The sequence below is a fragment of the Hirundo rustica genome, chromosome 13 (genome assembly GCF_015227805.2).
Source record: "Hirundo rustica isolate bHirRus1 chromosome 13, bHirRus1.pri.v3, whole genome shotgun sequence".
Classification (NCBI taxonomy): Eukaryota; Metazoa; Chordata; class Aves; order Passeriformes; family Hirundinidae; genus Hirundo; species Hirundo rustica.
Window position 1 is genome coordinate 9,599,840 of NC_053462.1, and position 18,626 is coordinate 9,618,465.

Consider the following 18,626-nt stretch of genomic DNA (forward strand, 5'->3'; position numbering starts at 1 on the left):
GTCTTACCAATTAACCAAAAATGGTCCCATCTTGTCATTCACAAGAGTCTGATGGTTCAGTAACTGTTTACCCACTACATCATTAAACATTAAAATAAAGCCAATTGCAACGTAAAGAGAGTTTGGAGTTCAAGTAATGCAGACCTCAGGACCTCTGTGTTGCTCTAAATGTGAGCTCTGCTCCTGCAGAATATCCTTTACTATGTGCAGGGTAGGAGTGCTGCACCCAGGAGCAGCGCTGTCTGCATGTTGGGAATAGAAATGTTGGCACAGGTCAGAGTGATAAAAATCTGCTCTCTAGGGTATCTTTATACCACAGTGTGGCAGAACTCCCAGCATGCAAATGCAATCAGGCTGCAGCACATAAACTCACGGTGTCTCTTGTATCACTGCTTTGTTTAAGGACCCACAAAGTGCCATACCCCAGGGAACAATGCTGGCCATTCTGATCACCACAATTGCTTACATTGCTGTTGCAATATGTGCAGGTAAGCACAGAATCTCTGCTTCACTCGTACAGTTAAGTTTGAAAGCTTGGCATGCAAATGAATGATTAGCCTCACTGCTTTTTCATGCCATGGGTTTATTATGTAGAGAGGCAGTAGGTTTGATTTTACTGTATGTCAAAACAGTGGTTTTAAAAAAGCAGCAATCAGTAGAAACAGAAGTCCCCCTCTGGCAGCTGGACTTTCAGGTAACTTGTATGGTTATTTTTGCATAAGATTCAGTGATATGAGCACCAGCATATAGTATACATGAGCATAATAGAGATCAAAGGAACCTCTGATCAATCTGCTGATCATTTGTTCCTGGTTCACACTGAAATTTCACATGGCTTCTGCTTGTCTTCTTCCTGAACACTCATGAGAATCACAGGAACAGGGTAACACACATTTTGTACATTATATGTCATATATATATATATGTCAAAGATAGAAATCAGTTGTCTGTCTCAAAGGAACTACACAAATACATGTTCTACAGTAGTGGAATGTGAGGTAACAAAATGGGCATGAGTGACAAGGAGGCCTGCACTGAAGCCATGAACTGTGTTGAAGGATTATGCAGTTAAATTCTCATCACAAGCATACAGTAAATCTCTGGTCAAGAAAAATAATTTCCTGTTTGTATTTAATAGTATTGTGAGAAAGAGGGGTGTAAGCAACACACTTTCTTATGAGCAAAGACCTCAATACGACAAGAAAGCCCTGCAGAAAACTCCCTTTTCTGGGAGATGACTCTCAAATCTTCTTAACTTTTGTGGTTCTTGAACTTTATGTATTAGGCAGAATACTTGACTCAAGCCTCAGCTCAGATCATTGTGTTATTTGGATAAAGTCACCCTAGGACATAAGCAAAAAAAGAGACAACATTAAGATCAATAAACACAAAAAGAATATAGGTAATTTCTCCTGTTCAAAGTTTTTCTCATCATACTGGTATCAAGTAGGGCTGTGACGAGCTGAGCAGCTGAGGATCTGGGTCTCTAAGGTAATTCTGCACCCTTGTTACACAGAAAAAAAGGGTATGCCTAGACTTAAAAGTCTCCCTGACCTATTTGCTCTGAACACTGGCACTTTTAAAAGTGGTTAACAGAAAGACAGAGGACTTCTGAGTTAGTCAATTCATTGTTGATCTCTGTCTGAGTCTCTCATCTCAGAAACATGATAATACTTATTAGGTGAGTGGCTGATTATTTTAAAAGTAACAGAAGCAAATATTTTCTTACAGACACCATGAGAAACTCAGAGTATAGGGAAGTAATCCCAGCCCAACACAAAATGCTGCTCTTTGGGATGAGTCTGAGGCAGTTGTACAAAAAGTGTGCAGTCTAGGAGTCAAAGTGTGGCAAGAACATTCTTTCAATGTCACAAGGAAGCAAAATAAAAATATATCATTGATTCCACAGGCTCCTGTGTTGTACGAGATGCTACTGGGAACGTCAATGATACAATTGTACCTGGAATGAGCTGCAACGGATCATCTGCCTGTGGCCTAGGCTATGATTTTTCCAGATGTGCAAACCAGCCGTGTGATTATGGGCTGATGAATAATTTTCAGGTTTTAAAGAGATAATATGTATTAGCATATTAGCATATATTAACATAATAAGCAATACGCAAGTACAAACATGCCAAACCATTGTTTGCAGACAACCACAACAGGACAACCAGTTATCTAAAAAAGTAAACTATAGGAATGATGAAAGGCAATAATCCCCTGCACTGCACATTCACCTTCCCACTGCCCATCACCAGCCTTCCTAACACTCTGGTAAGGCCTTCATCTCCTCTTTTAACAAGTACCATGCAGCAGCATATGCTGTAACATCTTCAGACTGAAAGCCCAGACTTAACAGAGACCTCAGGAGCTCCTGCTAGATGAGGAACTCATCTCACTGCTCTTGACACACAGATATGATTTTTACCTCAGGGGTGCTGTGGTCACAGTTAAAGGGTTGTGTCACAGTACAAAAAACAGAGTTCTGACTTCTTAAAAAAAAGTATCCAAAAATAGTAGAGGGAAAAATCAAGTGAGAAGTAATGGAATCTTTCTCCTAGGCCTGAGAGAGGCTGTCTGCCATTTTTATTCTTCAAAATAAAGCTTAGGCTAAGCATCAAAGTAAGGCTCTGCAGCCTGACAACCACAGGTCCCAGATCTCTGTTCAGCCCCTGTGCTTCATGGCCAGTGAGAGGAATTCACCACCCACCAGCGCACGCTTTTCAACGAGTCATCTGTAGCTTTTAAAGTCACTCACTTTTTTCCCAGCTGGCTCTGCTAAATGACAGGGCTAGGTAACCACCTTGAAAGGGATGTGCTGTCCCTTTCATAGACTACTTTCCCTTCCTTCCTTGATCATTTACTATCCTTACTCCCACCTCAGTTCAGCTGCCCACACTCAGGGTGAAAATCAGTGACCTCCCTAAAGCCAGACAAACTTTCACTTCTTGCATTTACCCCTGCCAGACTAGAGCCAGAAAACAGTATGACTGCATCTGAGAAATCCTCAGGAATCACTGGTTTCTTTCCTGAAGTACTGCCCACACACCACCAATCACATCCATCCATCCATCCATCTTTTGGTTCCTTGTCTGCTGCCTCTCAACAACCCTTTCACTTCAGTAGTCACAGAGGCCAGTCCAGTGCTCCTGGGAGGGCTGAGGGAGGCCTGACAGTGCCCATCACTGCTGTTTGCAGCACTGCAGTTACGTCAGCACCACCAGGCATTTGTTCTCATTTTTAGCCATATTAAATAACCAAGGGGAAAAAAAAGAAATAAAGTGCCCCCAAACATATTTCATAATATTGGAGCTTTTTTTCTGTCATTTCCATTTTCTTGTCCACAAGCTGAGTGTTTACTCATCAAGCAGAGGCTGTTACTTATAGCAATCAGTTAATAAAGGCAGTGAGGAAATCTCACAGAGTATCCATCTGCCCCAGCAGACAGCTGCATATTTGAATAAAAATTCGGCTTTGCCTCCATCCCTTTTAACTAACCCAGAAATAATAGTACTCTTTGTAGGAGATTAAATTTAGAACCATGAAAAGCAGAGACACATAGAGAACTTAAATGGATTTGTCATTAAAAAGTGCATCCAAATGCAAGCCTATTCTTTTTACCTTCATTTTTTTTTTCCTAAAGGTGATGAGCATGGTGTCTGGCTTTGGTCCTCTCATCACAGCTGGGATCTTCTCAGCTACTCTGTCATCAGCTCTAGCATCTCTTGTCAGCGCACCCAAAGTCTTCCAGGTAAAATTAAACTATCCATTCCCTTATACTTGGTTTCATTTCAGAGACAAAGTTGAACCCTGTGTGCCAAATGTAATGTATATTTAAGCAACACTGACACATGTGGCTGGAAGAGGCAGGGAAAACAATATGTAGAATGTTTTTCAGCAGAAAAAGACAGGTCTTATCATCATACAAGAGTGATAATGTTCCTTTGGTCAGAGCTTAACCTTGCTGCAGGACCAGGGGATACTCATGTGCCTGTCATAAATAGCTTCAAGGGTACTTTCAGGACCACTTCTATCTTCTTACAAAAAGCCACCCTGTAAGCACAGGAGGAGCAGGAGCCCTCAGGTCCATAAGGTTTAGGTGCTGTCAGGTGTGCTCTCAACAGGCTGTCCAGAAGCTGTCTGGGCAGCAGCAATGTGGACAGACTGGGAGCAGAGGGCATGGGAGAGAGAAGCTGTGCAAATTTCATCAAGCCACTGATTTATGCTTCAACTTCTCCTAATTTAGACTTTATTTAGCTATTTAATTACCTTTTTCTTTTAAAGCATTGAATAAGCATTAAATGCCTGTGGTTCTATTTCCCACTATATAGTAACATACTGGCACATTATCTTATCACCTTATTTAAATATTCACATGCCACAGCAGTTGATGTGCTTGAAGCACTAAGACAGATTTAACTTTTGTTTAGCAAAAGCCTAGCAAGCTGCCACTCACAGACAGTGACTTCTGGTGTAAGAAACTGCTGCTTAATAGAATTATGTGCTGATTTTCTTACCAGGCTCTTTGCAAGGACAACGTCTACAAAGGGCTAGAATTCTTTGCCAAGGGATATGGGAAAAACAACGAGCCTATCAGGGGATATGTCCTCACTTTTGTGATCGCCATGGCATTCATTTTGATTGGTTTGTATAATGTTACACAGCTGCTATAGCGTCATGTTCTGAAATTATACAAACTGATACTGTAATACAACTAATAGCTGTGGTTTGAAAACTTCCAGTCGGGTAAGCTCTGACACAAGGACACTACAAGTCCTGGCAGCAATTCCATTATTCCTAATGAAGGCAAAAGGAAACCAGCAGGGATTCCAGAGACTTACCACCACCACCACAGCCTCATTTTCCAAGATGCAGAGCAGCTGCAGTTCCTGTTCACTCTGCTGGAAGAGGGCAGTGCTTAGAACTCTATCAGATAAGGCAAAGCCACAATCTTTGAAAATGGTTTTCTAGTTTATATTGCACATAGCTCTGAGGTAATTTTGAGATAATTAGGAAGCCTAGTTTGACCAAGCCTTTCCCACAGTCAGGTCCAAAGCAAATCCAAGTTTACCAGCACTGGTGAAAGAAAACCCCAGCTACCACATTTAGGGGTGCAGGGATTGTTAAATCAGTTTTTCCAAGATCTGAAATTCAAACTGTCTTACACTAAGTAAGTAGGACATCACTAGAGAATTCAGATTCCCACTAAGTTGTTACTACAAATATTTTTTTAATGCATCCATGCTGACAATTATGTATTTAAAATTCTGAAATTTACATCAGATCTACATCATTAAGACACAGTATGCTGAATCACAGTATCAACTATAACACTGCATAGCACATAATGTTACTAAAATCAGGATTAGCAGATATAATTCATATGAATGAAGGTAGATCAAGGTTGCCTTAAATTACTAAGAATGGAAAATACCCAAGCTCTCTCTGGATGATAAATGCAGACAACGTTCAGTTTTAATGCATCATTAGGAAACAGCTAGCCAACAGTCCAGGAAACTGGTGCCTCTGTCTGACTTGTGTATGTGTCTTGCAGCTGAACTGAACACCATTGCCCCCATCATCTCCAATTTCTTCCTGGCTTCATACGCTTTGATTAATTTCTCCTGCTTTCATGCCTCATATGCAAAATCTCCAGGTGAGTCTGCATTCAGCATTTAAATATGGGCTTTATAGTCTAATCTCTGGAAGCTTTAGGCTGTATGTTAGAGAAAACTGCAGTATGTGTAAAGTATCTAAGTTATATAATCCGATGTCTTATGGAATATGATGGCATTTATCTCCAAGAGATAAAAAATATCCTTACAATGCTTTGGTGCACCGCACTGAAGAAAAAACTGTTCTCCTCAGAGTGGTATTTTTCCCCCTCACTATTAAAAAACATGGGGGTAAAAGCTTATGCCAACTCTGGCCAGTGAAGCAAGCAAGGTGTAGTGGGGAGTCATCCCGCCTTTCTCCAAACCTACAGTGAAATGTACAGTAGCACAGTAACAGCGCTACAAGTGATGCTGCCCAGAGAGGAACACGTAGAGCAAGAGCAGGTCCATCAAACACCAGCACAGCCCTGCAGTGCCTAGAAGCAGAACTGTAAAGCACAATTGTGAAGCACAACAAGGTCCTGTTCAAGGGTAACCAGAGATCCTCCCTCTACATTTGCAGCAAAGGAACATTCTGGCTGTCAGACTTGTGACTTGCCACTGCAGAATGATTCTCACCATCTCATGAATGAAGGGGTGACACCTTCAGGAATAAAGTCAGTCAGCTGAGCAACACTGGTTTGGCACACAGGGAAGACAATTTCCTGCTTCTATGAATTAATTATCCAACTCAAGGAGCAAGGAATACATTTGTGATTTCCAGTGTGAAGAAACTGCAGTACTGACATAAATGCCTGCATCAACTTCCTTCCTATAGATTTGCACAGTGCCATTTGTTTAGAGGGCAGAAAAGATGAGCACTTCTGCTAATTACCTGCACAGCTGAACAAATGCAGATCTGCTCCATACGGCCTTGGAGCTGAGTGACAATTACCTCTATAGATTCCATCTGCGTACATCTGACTCTACTCCGCCACTACTTAACATTTCAGACAGAACTTCAGCCATTTTTCTTCTCTCATTTCCTCCAGTTAATTTCTGCCAATTCACAATGATAGATTATAATAATTGCAAGGCTGCAGGACAGAAAATTTCTTCCCAGCAGGTCCTTCCCATTCCCTCATTATAAAGATGATCCAAGATAGGGCTGCTCAGCCTCTTGTATCTTCTGTGTGTTTTCCCCCTCCAAAGCCTGCTCTGTAGAACACCTGGCGGAGACCTGCAAACCATGAAGGCTCAGTGCTTGCCTCATCATTTTAATTGGTAGCAGGGGATGGAATCAGTACTGCAGCTGAAGAGCAGCAGGAATAATATCTTTTTAAAGTCAATTGCAGATGATTTTATTTTTCTGCGACAAGATCTGGCAATTTCCAAGTTTAAGACAGCTGCACATACAGTATTGGGAAAAACACTCCTCCCAGCAAGTGTTCAGCTACCAATAATAAGTTTTGTGTATATGCATGAAAAGTACACAGTCATCAGTTACCTGGAGTTACAGGTAATCTCCTTCTGAAACATTCTGAAATATTCTGACCAGTAAACTTTAATTTTGCAAAAATACATACAGACAGAATAGCTACTCAAAGCCAGGCTGAGCAAAGAAGCGGGATAGAGAGTAGTAGAAGGCCTGTAAGACCCAGTATTGTATAAATTGAAGCCTATATCAGCCAACATCTGAAAGTATCTGTACATGCAGTGCCCAAAAATTTACAGATATCTCCCATCCCTTCTGACAGAGCGTGAAACAAACTGTACATGGGATTTTATGCACAAAAATCATGGATCACCATTTTATCAATATATTTTATGCTCTTCCAATTTCCTCAATTCTCTTTAAACAGGCTGGAGACCTGCATTCAGATATTATAACATGTGGGTGTCACTTTTTGGAGCCTTGCTGTGCTGTGGGGTGATGTTTGTCATCAACTGGTGGGCAGCTCTTATCACTTATGCCATTGAGCTCTTCCTGTATATTTATGTAACATACAAGAAGCCAGGTAAGGCCAAACCCCACCATTATTACATGTATATGTTGTGCTGCTAGACTGAATTTTAAAGGAATTAATTCTGCTAACAGAATTAGAAATTATTTTTCTGTGCTATCTTTGTTTAGAGGGAAGTCTGAAGCACCCCATTAAACTCTACTTTATATAATATAGATTAAGTTGATAGTCTGGTGACTGCCTGTTTAACAAGCAGTTCCAGTGTGGTTCAGAGGCTTCTGTAAACATTCCAGCAGACTGGCTTATTCCCACCACATCTTCATGACATTTGGGCTTTAACTTGAGTATCACTCATAATTTTTTCCACCCACGCACAAAACCTTACCTGAATTTTGCAGTGCACTTAGCTGACTCATGCAGGGTCCTCACTCAAAATATAAACCTGCTGTTCATTATACAATAAAAATGCAAGCTGAATTACTTATGAAGTAATCATCCTCCAGCACCTCCCTACAATTCCCCTGTAAATCAAGACAGATGGGCCCACTTTTACTGCTGGAAAAAAACACTTAGCAGCCCAGCAAATCACAGGAGCTGTTCTCAAAAACCTATGTGCTGTCTATGACTAGACAGTCTGGCTATTCATATCCAGGATAAAACTAACCCAGGTCCCGATTTTAGTGCTAGCCACCTGAGTTACTTCTGCAGCAAAAAAAACAAAACAAGACCAGCAAATGAAAGAGGCATGATTCCTAGCAATAGATGTTCTTTTATTGGAGTTAGCTTGTGACAGCAACACCTGGTCTGAGACTGTTGTCTGTCCTCCCTATCTGTGCTCTCTCACACCCACTGGGATGGTCTGTGCTTCTCTCCCTGTAAATATATCATCGCTGCAGGAAAGCACACCCATCTCGAGCCAGTTGTCAAAAACATTTCAGGATTTCAACCCTTTCCTTGGATACCGCCAGTGTCCCTGATGCAAAGTAGCACCTTAAAACTCGGTTAAATTCACTGAAGCCACTGTACAAAAGCCCTCTGTCTCCTGCTAAGAGAGTGACTTTTGCTCAGTAGTAATTTACCAGCAACTGGAGGTGCAGTAAAAAACTAATATTCCTTAGAAAAAACAACTTCACACAAACCTCCACTTGGTGGCACTTAATATTGGCTTTGTATCTTGGCATAACAGGACTTGATCTACATTCATATAGATCTCAAAGTGTAGAAATATATGTCTCCACTGACCAAACAGCTGCACAATAATGAGAAAAGATGTATATGCCAAAATGGGGTTTGGAGAACAATTTCTGGCCTATACAGTAGAACAGAGCAAACCGGCACTAGCAGTGTTCCTTCATACTGGTTTCATTTGCACTTCCTGAAATTCCACACCACATACATCACTAAGGGCTGTCCATTTTCTAAATGGGAGGAAACAAAGTTAATGGAGCAAATAAGAAAATAGTCTTTAAGCAGGGGAAGAACATTTCCTATAACATTTAAATGAAAGAATTAAACTATTTGCATGCACATGGTTTTCTGCATCACACAAGCAAAACCAATTCATTCTATTATGAAGCACAAAGAACAAGTCTGCATCTATGAAGTACAAGATTATATACTCTGCTTTTCATAGAGAACACCATTGCTGATTTTTGCAACAGAATGTAGGTAAAAGCCTGTGGTTTAATATGCATTATTTATCTTTATGATACGCAGAAGTAAACTGGGGCTCCTCTACGCAGGCTCTTTACTTTGTTAATGCCTTGGACAGTGCTCTGGCATTAACGACAGTGGAAGACCACGTGAAAAACTTCAGGTAAGATTTGCAGTGAACACTAGAATGGCTTGCCCTGAATCTCTACATCAGCCAATTATAAACAACCTCGTTTTTCTCCACCAGACCCCAGTGCCTAGCATTAACAGGAGCTCCTATGGTCAGGCCTGCTCTGCTGGACATCACCCACACCTTCACGAAGAACAACGGGCTGTGTATCTGCTGCGAAGTGTACACGGTAAGGGAACTCACCCAAATGTGCACACCCAGCACCAGGGGAGCTGCAGGGCTCTGTTACACATCCCACTCTCAGCACACGCTGTTCCCACTGGTGCTGATTGGCAGCTGTGCACACCACCAAAGAGATCTGCGCTGAGAATGAATTTCATACTAATTCTTGACACAAAAGCTCTCAGCTGATACAAAGCCTGCTGGTAAATGCCTCACTGAGATACATTTCAAAGTTCATAGTAGGTGAAATAAAAAATGGTTTGGAGGAAAAAAAAAAAGCCAAACATTACAAGCAAGATTTTAGGCTTAGAAAACAGAAAATCCCCAAACCACATAAAACACAAAATTTGAAGGGTTATTGTGTGAGAACCAAATCACCCAGGTTCTATTTTCTTTTGTCATCCAGTTTTGTCGCTGATTTGCAGAGCTGAGGTTTGGCAAGTAATTCTTTGCAGTGGTTCCTCCAAAACTGTTACAATGATAATTCTGAGGATAAACATGCTCTTCTGCAATCTAGAGGACCAAAGTGTATTTCTAGATATAAATACACAGCAAATTATGTATCTTAGAGGATGAAGATCTAGTCTTTCATTAGGACAGAACAAAAAAGGAGAGGTTTGTAGTGTAAGGAGAATATGTATTTTAAATATTACAGTGCCCTTTAAATTTTGAGAGGAAAAAAAAAAAAAAAAGCTCATGGCATTAAATAGGGCCACAGAATCTAGATAATAGAGCCAGTCCAGCCAAGACAATGTATTCCTCTACAGCAGTGTAGGAATAATTCATTTGATGCTGCCACATTGCAGAAACAGAATATGGAAGATTCACATCTGATTCTTCCCAAATCAAATGAATCTATAAAGAATGAATGGTCCTAAATCTTCCCTAGTATAATTATTGTTATCCCACCAAGATCCTGAGACCACGCAGCTTCCTAAAGTTGAGTTTCAGCAAGTTTTCTGAATTCTTAGGCATGATGCTCTAATATTAGCACTTTCTAAGGAGAACTGATTTCATTCCTGTCTATACAAAAAAACTCCAAATACTATTTTGTTAGTATAAGCTTTGTAATTGTTTAGAGGGGCTTTCTAATTATTTCTTCAGCAACTTAAGTGAAATTTAATTTCCTTGGTAATGAAAGTGTGACAAAATGGACCTTTATGAATTGCAAAATTGTGGTAAAGAGCAGATGATAAAATTCCTAGCAATCACACTGAAGAGCAGCCTGTGTTATATATCACAACAAATACAGCAAGACTCTTCAGCCATAAATGTAACACCCAGCACATTCTGCCTCAAAAGCTGACATGCTCTTAGCCACGCATAGATTTGAAATACCATGCCAGAGAGAACATCTTCCATTCTCTTCTTCCAAAAGGCAGCAAGAAACTTTCCAGGAACATGGTGACACATAGCTCAGAAACACAAAATAAAGATTGCAATAGAACATAAAGATGATTTCAAGTTTACTTGTCTCTGAGGTTACGGCTGCATGTTGGCTTGAACAGTCTGAGTTTCCAGTAAAAGGGACTATTTCTGCTTTTACTCCCTGCCTTCATGTACAGTATTTTTTCAGGGTTAGTCTCCAGTCTGCAACTTCACTGGACTCCTTGTACAATTGCACAAACATTGCAATTCCACAGGTGCAAAGGAGGAGCAGGGGAGGACACAGACAGGCTGGCACCCCCGAGAGGGGTGGGTCTGGCTCCTCGGCCAGCAGAAACATATTGTGCAAGCCAGTTGCAAAACCACCTTCAGGTGCTTTCCTTTGAGAGACAAGGAAGAAGGGCAAAACTTGTCTCCTCTCCTTACTCACAATGAAACTTCAAGTTTATTGTTCAAGTAATTATTCCGAGCTCTTCAAACATCCAGGATCAAATTTGACTTAAGTTATATCCATGTCTTGTGACTTGGATATGCACAGAGATTTTTTCCCATTAAATTATCAGATGACCACTGAAAGAAAACTGCCAACAAAGGCATTTGCATCTTGCATCGCATCAACTCTTTTCTCTTATGTCAGTAGTCAGGAACTTAACCATGTATATTTAGATCTGCTGAGACTCTTACATAGTCAAGTCAGGAAGAGACTTTATTCACTTTGAGATGCTTTATCGTACCTTAGATGTTTTTTTAAGATGTTACAATCCATAGTAGTCCTTCTTTCTGTCAGAATCACTACGTTTGAGTAGCATTAACAGCCTCAGCGCTCTCAAACAGGATGTGAAATATGTTTGCAGCACAGGTCTTTTCAAAGGGCTGAATCTCTGGGGACCCTTTTTGGAAAGGTATTTTTCTGACTCTCTCCATTTGTTCCCACAGCAGACTAGGTAACTCCTTCAAAATCACTGTGTGATTACAATACAAAGCCTTCATAATAATATTTTACTGTATCATGCAGGGACCACGCAAGCTATGTGTTAAGGAGATGAACAGTGGCATGGAAAAAAAGCAGGCCTGGCTCACAAAGAACAAAAGAAAAGCCTTTTATGCAGCAGTGGCAGCTGACAGCTTCAGAGATGGAGTCAAAAGTCTACTTCAAGTAAGCTTTTTGTTTAAAGAACATACAGGAGAGTGTACATCAAAGCATCCCTTTATATGAGACATTACTATTAGCTTGTGAAGAAGCTCTGCATATATATGGGTAATGTTATAGACAGAAGGGGCATTCTGGGGTTACATATATATGACATTACAGATTATTTCATAAAGATATAGTTCTGGGCTATGGAATTATGAGACAAGGCAGACTGATTCTCTCCTAAATTAACAAGACGCTATTATGAAAAAAGAGAAGCATCTATAGGGTAACCTATGAATGTCTATGCAGCTGATGCTTGATACACTTCAAATCAATTCTATTGTTTGGTATTAGACAGCACATTAAATATTTGAGAATGTTTTGGCAATAAATGAAAACTGAAAATGTATAATATACATTTTCTGCAAATAGCGAGAAGGTCATTTAAATAAAAGTCTGCAATATTTTTCTATTACTCTAAGAATGCAGGAGATCATTTCCAACAGTCCATTTAAAATGACCATAATGAAGGCACAGAGATGCTGTTTTCATTTTTCCCATCTCCTTTCCTCTCTCACATATATGAATATTTAAACATATAGGCACCGAGGCAAAATGTAGAAAAAATTTTTGCACAAAATACACAGCTGAAAAGACATCAGTGCCAACTGAGACAGTAGGGAACCGACTAAAATACTCTGGGGTAAGTCACCCACTGGTGTCCTACTGGGGCTCTTTGTACACTTGCTGAATGGACAGTACAATTGAGCAAGATGAAATGCTATTAATAAAGATCCCCTTGTTCTGTGAAAGCCTCACAAAACACTTCATCTAGGGCTTATACATTGTCTCAGTAAGAGACCTTTCTGATGTTTTTGAGAACAGCTGTGGTCTGATGATCTCTTCCTTTCCATTACTACTTAAGCACTATTGCCAAAGTCAACTACTGGACCCCAAATAATTCTCTTCCACCAAACAGAAGGATAGTCATATCATCATTATTGCAACCTAATGACGTCAGCAACAATTTCTGATCTCAACATAAACAGTGCTACTCAAAACACCCAGCAAGGTTCCAACAATTTTTATCTATTTTCTGTTTGCTAGTAGTAAAAAGTTGGCAAGTCTAACAACTTTAGAAGGTAGTGTTCTGTGTGTCTCCTCCTAAGGTTCCCAATACACTGAATATTTGGATTTCTATAAACACTAGGTTAGCTGAATCTAGATCTGACTTCCCTTACTTGTCCAGGTTTTAGCATTCAGAACCAGTTTTTGAAGGCGAACTAGTATCCTGACAAACCATTTCTTTTCCCTGTTTATAAACAGTAATTTTATCTCCAAAGAACGCTCAGCTGATTTTGGATAATCTTTTGAAAAGAACACAGCAAATGAAACAGCAACGGTTTCCAAATTCAAGGCAAAAAAAAATATTCTTAGGAGCCTATGCCTTCTTTGTGTATCTGAGATGTTTTAAGAGACTTCAGACCCACTTCATCTACTGAGTATTCCAAGCTGATAAAAGCTTTATGTCATTATGTTAGAAAGAGCATATAAACAGTTCTTGAACTCTCTCTTGATTCCAAGTTATTGAACCATTTTAATGAGAGCATGTCAGAAGAAATGCAAATGAATGCTAATTTAGCAAAACTACACTTCTGTCATCTAAAATCATTTAGAGTTGGAATGATTTAAAGCTAATCTTTCTGCTTTCTGCATGGATATGAGCATGAAGGGCATTTATGAAATGCAATCTAGTTGTTAAGTGTCTCCAGAACATTACTTCAGTTATCTTTTGCCATTATTTTTCATTTACAGTAAAAGCATGTACGTATACCTCTCTCAAGCAGTGTTTTAATATTGGCAGGCCTCGGGCTTGGGTAGAATGAAACCAAATACCCTGGTGATCGGATTTAAGAAGGACTGGAGAAGTGCACCTGCCACTCAAGTTGAGAACTATGTGGGCATTATACAGTAAGTCAGCCCAGTACCTCTTTTTTCACTCCTCTTAGACCAGACTAGTGTAGCATTTCCATACAGAATCTGCTGTGTAGAAAGGATGCAAGGACACGTACAAACCCGGGTTCACACATCCTAGCTCTGTGGCTGAAGTTACTGCCCATCAAAAAAGGCTCACTGGCTTCTCCCACCTCGTAGGATCTGCTTAGCAAACACCAGGCACCCTCAGAGCTGAGGTGGCTTACCAATGCTAAAGAAGCTGCACTGCTGTCAGCAGTGCTTTTGCAGAACTGTTTTTTCCCATTTTCAGTGGCAGGAACTCAGAGGAAAACAACCCTGATGTACATACTAAGGGAATAAGAGAACATCATGGAATTCTTCTTCTAAGCCTAGGAGACAGAGGAAGAGCTTTGCTTCAAATCCCATGTGTGCCTAAGGCTCAGCAGCTCTGTGGGTTGGGATTTAGCTAGGAAACAATCATTTTAGAACAAGCTTCTCATAGATGCTTGCTCAAATTCACTTGTAAAGCTGAAGCAATTTACAGAGCAACAAACCCCACCTCAGAGAAGTGAGAAAAAAATTACCCTATGGCAATCTAGTTCCTAAAAAAGTGCTGTCTGAAAGACCCATTTCAGGAATAGCTGGTCTGCTCTCATGCTCAATCACACCTTATTTTTAGAAGAGGGAAGATGAGTACTACAAATTTATCTGGGGCAATTCCTTCTGCAATTTTACCTAGTCTGTCCTCCCTGTGAACACTTTCACTGATCATTTCAAAATAACTTTCCTCATCAACATGCACAATGTAAAATGGTGTTTACTCTTTTCCTTTCCTTCCAGTGATGCCTTTGATTTTGAGCTCGGCGTAATTATCATCAGAATTAGCCAAGGATTTGATATATCTCAGGTCCTTCAGGTTCAAGGTATGCAGTGACTTGACAGCTGAATATCTCTGCTGGTTAGATGCACACCATAAGAAGGACTCTGACACTCATAAGACCCACCATCTGCTTTCTAGAATAGCTCCTATACTCACAGCTTCCACAGTTCATCCTTGCTTGCGCAGTTTAAACCCTGCCTGAAATCCCTGCTGATCACTGGCACTGACAGGAGTCCAAGGGCTCTGAACACCAGAGAATTCAACTCCCACAGCAGTTCCAGCACAGGCACAGACTAAAGCAATAAAATCATATTGTGCCACAGCAATCAGTTGTTACTCTGCTGCATGTTTCCTTCCTGGTCTTGGCACATCCTCCTCTATCTGCCTACCTGGTATCTCTGGGACAGACAGGAAAGGGGAAGCTGCACTTTTGGTATCATCTCTGTGGAACCCTGCGTCCCACAGAGTTCCCACACATACAGAAATCTGAGAGCTGCAGGAAGCATCAGTTCTCCCTCTCCCCTTTTTGTTCACTCTTGCTTAGGCCAGCAGTGCCTATCTCAGGGGTAAGGGAAAGCCTTCCGCCACGCCACATCCATTTCGGGAGGGACGCCATGCGTGTGGCAAAGGCAGAGGGATTCCCAGGATTTTCAGCAGGGCCCGCGGCTCCTGCTGCCGCCCGCGCCTCACGGCGGGGAGCGGCGCTAACCGCCACAAACACCCCACAACTAAAAGGCGCCAGAGAATCCTTAAGGAACAAGGGTAGATGGACACTCACTCTGCACTGGAGCCTTGATGTGCTTGTAGACCCACAGAGCCAAACTACAGGGACTCAGAAAATATTCCAAAATAATCAAGCTTCTCCCCCTAGTGATTTCTGAAAGACATCTGCCTGTATCTGCTTGGTGCAAGTCAGAAACTGAGTGCTCAAAATATACAGTCACTGGAACACCTGTAAAAATACAGTGAAAAACAACTCTGCAATCTTACAAACGAGCAAATGTTCTCCAAGTGTTAAGACACAAGGAGTCAGAAAGAAATAAAGGGGGAGCCTCAAACACAAAAAAAATATTTTGAAGCAGATACAGAGTCATTGTAGTGGAAAACAATGATCATTGTGTTCTCTTATATTTGGTACAGCATTCCGCTCAATAGAAAAACTGAAATTTTAGTTTTGAGTAACCATTAAGTTTGTGGGTACCACCACCTATAATAATCAGAACTATGTGACTGTCATTGAATTAAAAAGTAAAAGAAAGTATAATCCTTCTGTGTGCAACTGAGAATGCTAACAGAGCTAATAATGTCTAGCTAGTGAGGGTTTATTCTACTTTTTAAACACATAGTCTTAAATTAACTTACCTCATATTTAGTTAATGTACTACTCAAAGAGAAGATTTCCTTATGAAAAAAGTTTTCTTCACGCAAATGCCTGGATCATAATAATTAGTGCCTCACCACAATATATTCCACAATAACACATGGTACCTTTTTCTCAGCAAAAGTCTAATATTGCTAAGATTATTTTTTTCTTCTGTATTACTAAGTTTACAGAATTGATTAGGTAGATCTTACATCTTTCCAGCTAATGCTCAAAAAATTAAAATGTGAAAAATATTTCTGCATGGAGAATGATTGTATATTCAGGATCCTGATGTATTCCTGAGAATCTCAAAGTACAAACCATGAGACTTTGTTCTAAGAGATCCACAGGCTAGAATTAAATACCTCAGCTTTCTCATTGTAAAAAAACAGCTTTCCTAATGTCTTTGCAAATTCTTGGCTAAAGAAACCAACTAACCATCCATAAACATAACTCAATACAGAATATCTCATGTAACTATAAAATGTCATGATACCACGGTGCTGAAGGCCCAGAAACCCCAAGCTAGGGCTTCCAAAGGTGAACTGAGCTTCCTTCTCCCTACTGGTTTGCAAAGAGAAAGCATTTTAAAAGAAATTTTCATACCAGGAGCTTTATATTGTCTACAAAGTGCCACAACACCAATTACATCATTGCCATTAGTTCAGCAAGGGATTTAATTTAAAAGACAGCAATGTGTTACCAGTTGACTTTTTCTGATATACAGAGGAATTAGAGAAGCTGGAGCAGGAGAGATTGGCACTGGAAGCCACCATTAAAGAAAATGATTTTGAAGAAGGAAAAAGGGGCATCTGTGGCTTCTTCAAAAAAGCCAGCTCACTGAATATCTCAAAGCACGAAACAAAGAAGGGTAAGTTCCAAAACGACAACTTATCCCCAACCCTCCAATGCATCCCACTTTTACCAATATGCAAACTGGACTTTACTCCAAGCCAAAACCACCTGAGCTACACAGGAGCCCCTGGAACAGAACATCCCTTGTGCAAACCATGGTGGCCACAGCCCTGTGAAGCAGCAGTGACATCTCTGCTCGCAGGACATGCAGTCTGCAACACAACCATTTCCCCTCATTTGCTAGATAAACTTCTCAGCTCAGTTTATGTTCACTTCTACTTGCCAAAAATAGAACATGGTTATTAAAGTTTGAGGAATACAGAATAAGTTTGTTGGGGGGGTTGGGGGTTGTTTTTTTCTTTTTAATAGGGTCTTTTAAGTTTTTAAACAGAGGCTTTTTTTTCCTCCTCTCTAAGGAAAATAGGAACATATATGCACAATATGCAGGAAACAAGAAATCTCACTTTACTTAACATACACAAACTCAGTACACAGCTGAAAACCAGGTAAAAATAGCACAGCTGCTCTATATTCTAAGCATAATTTCATAAAAATGCACAAGTGAAGGTGGTAAAAGTACTGCAAGTACATACACAGCATACTGTCAAATAACTAATTAACACATAAATGGGTAGGTTGTGAAGTCAATATTACATTTCAGATACAGTAAAATGATACAGACCCAAATTAAGGTCTCATTTCATAACTGCCAGACTGTAATGATAATGACCACCTGAAGCCATGCTTCAGACATGTATTTTGAGAGTTTTCACCTGCAGAGACTATTACATCTGGCTGTGCATACAGTTCCCACAGGTGCCAGGAAGATCTACAGACTGGGAACATAAAATGTCATTATTCTTCAGCTGGAAGGCTTCAGTTGATTTTGTTTCAGCAGAACATATTTTTATGACAATTCCACCAAGAGTGTGTACCCATGTTTCCATTTTTGATATAGCTGAGAAAATGCATAAATACATATTCCGCATTTTGGCTCTCTGTATTAGATAGATGATGTTAATAAATAGCCTCACCTCTGTTTTTTTTTTATGTTCACACTCCCTAGAGTTGTTCCATCTTCCACCAGAGATGCTAGAACTGTAGAGGAAAGCCAGTAACTGCTTTGGAACTAACCTGTACACAGAAACACAGGAAAACCAAACAAAGCATTTTCAGAACCTAGCAGATCAGAGTAAAACCTCTAAAGAAGCATGATTGTTCCACTTTGAATACTGCTCTGACACCATCTCTTTGAGATCATTGAAAGAGAAGCAGTAATAAAGCCACAGGCCTCAAAAGGTGGAATGAGAGAAGGTATTGTTAGTACAGAGTCAAAACTGTATCTTTTAAAGCCAGCAAAGCAAACAGCAATAATCAAAATTTATTTGCAATTAGCAGTGACCATGTCAGCATAGGAAAAGAGCCACATGTCCTTACGTTTTCCAACTTCCAGCTTCACCTATGCTACCCCTGCACCCCATCAGCTCG

General features: G+C 40.3%; 1 protein-coding gene across 4 annotated transcripts in view; it reads left to right on the top strand.

The window, feature by feature from the left end:
* SLC12A1 (solute carrier family 12 member 1) overlaps window positions 1–18,626 on the top strand; it is a 45,201-nt gene that overhangs the window by 18,155 nt on the left and 8,420 nt on the right. For all 4 annotated transcript variants that reach the window (XM_040076893.1, XM_040076895.1, XM_040076896.2 and 1 more), the window contains exons 10-21: window positions 404–488; window positions 1,910–2,061; window positions 3,644–3,751; window positions 4,521–4,644; window positions 5,555–5,656; window positions 7,457–7,612; window positions 9,275–9,374; window positions 9,459–9,570; window positions 11,965–12,105; window positions 13,949–14,055; window positions 14,881–14,963; window positions 17,011–17,154. In XM_040076893.1, the coding sequence (XP_039932827.1) occupies window positions 404–488; window positions 1,910–2,061; window positions 3,644–3,751; window positions 4,521–4,644; window positions 5,555–5,656; window positions 7,457–7,612; window positions 9,275–9,374; window positions 9,459–9,570; window positions 11,965–12,105; window positions 13,949–14,055; window positions 14,881–14,963; window positions 17,011–17,154 (1,414 nt within the window). The remainder of the gene's footprint in view (window positions 1–403; window positions 489–1,909; window positions 2,062–3,643; window positions 3,752–4,520; window positions 4,645–5,554; window positions 5,657–7,456; window positions 7,613–9,274; window positions 9,375–9,458; window positions 9,571–11,964; window positions 12,106–13,948; window positions 14,056–14,880; window positions 14,964–17,010; window positions 17,155–18,626) is intronic.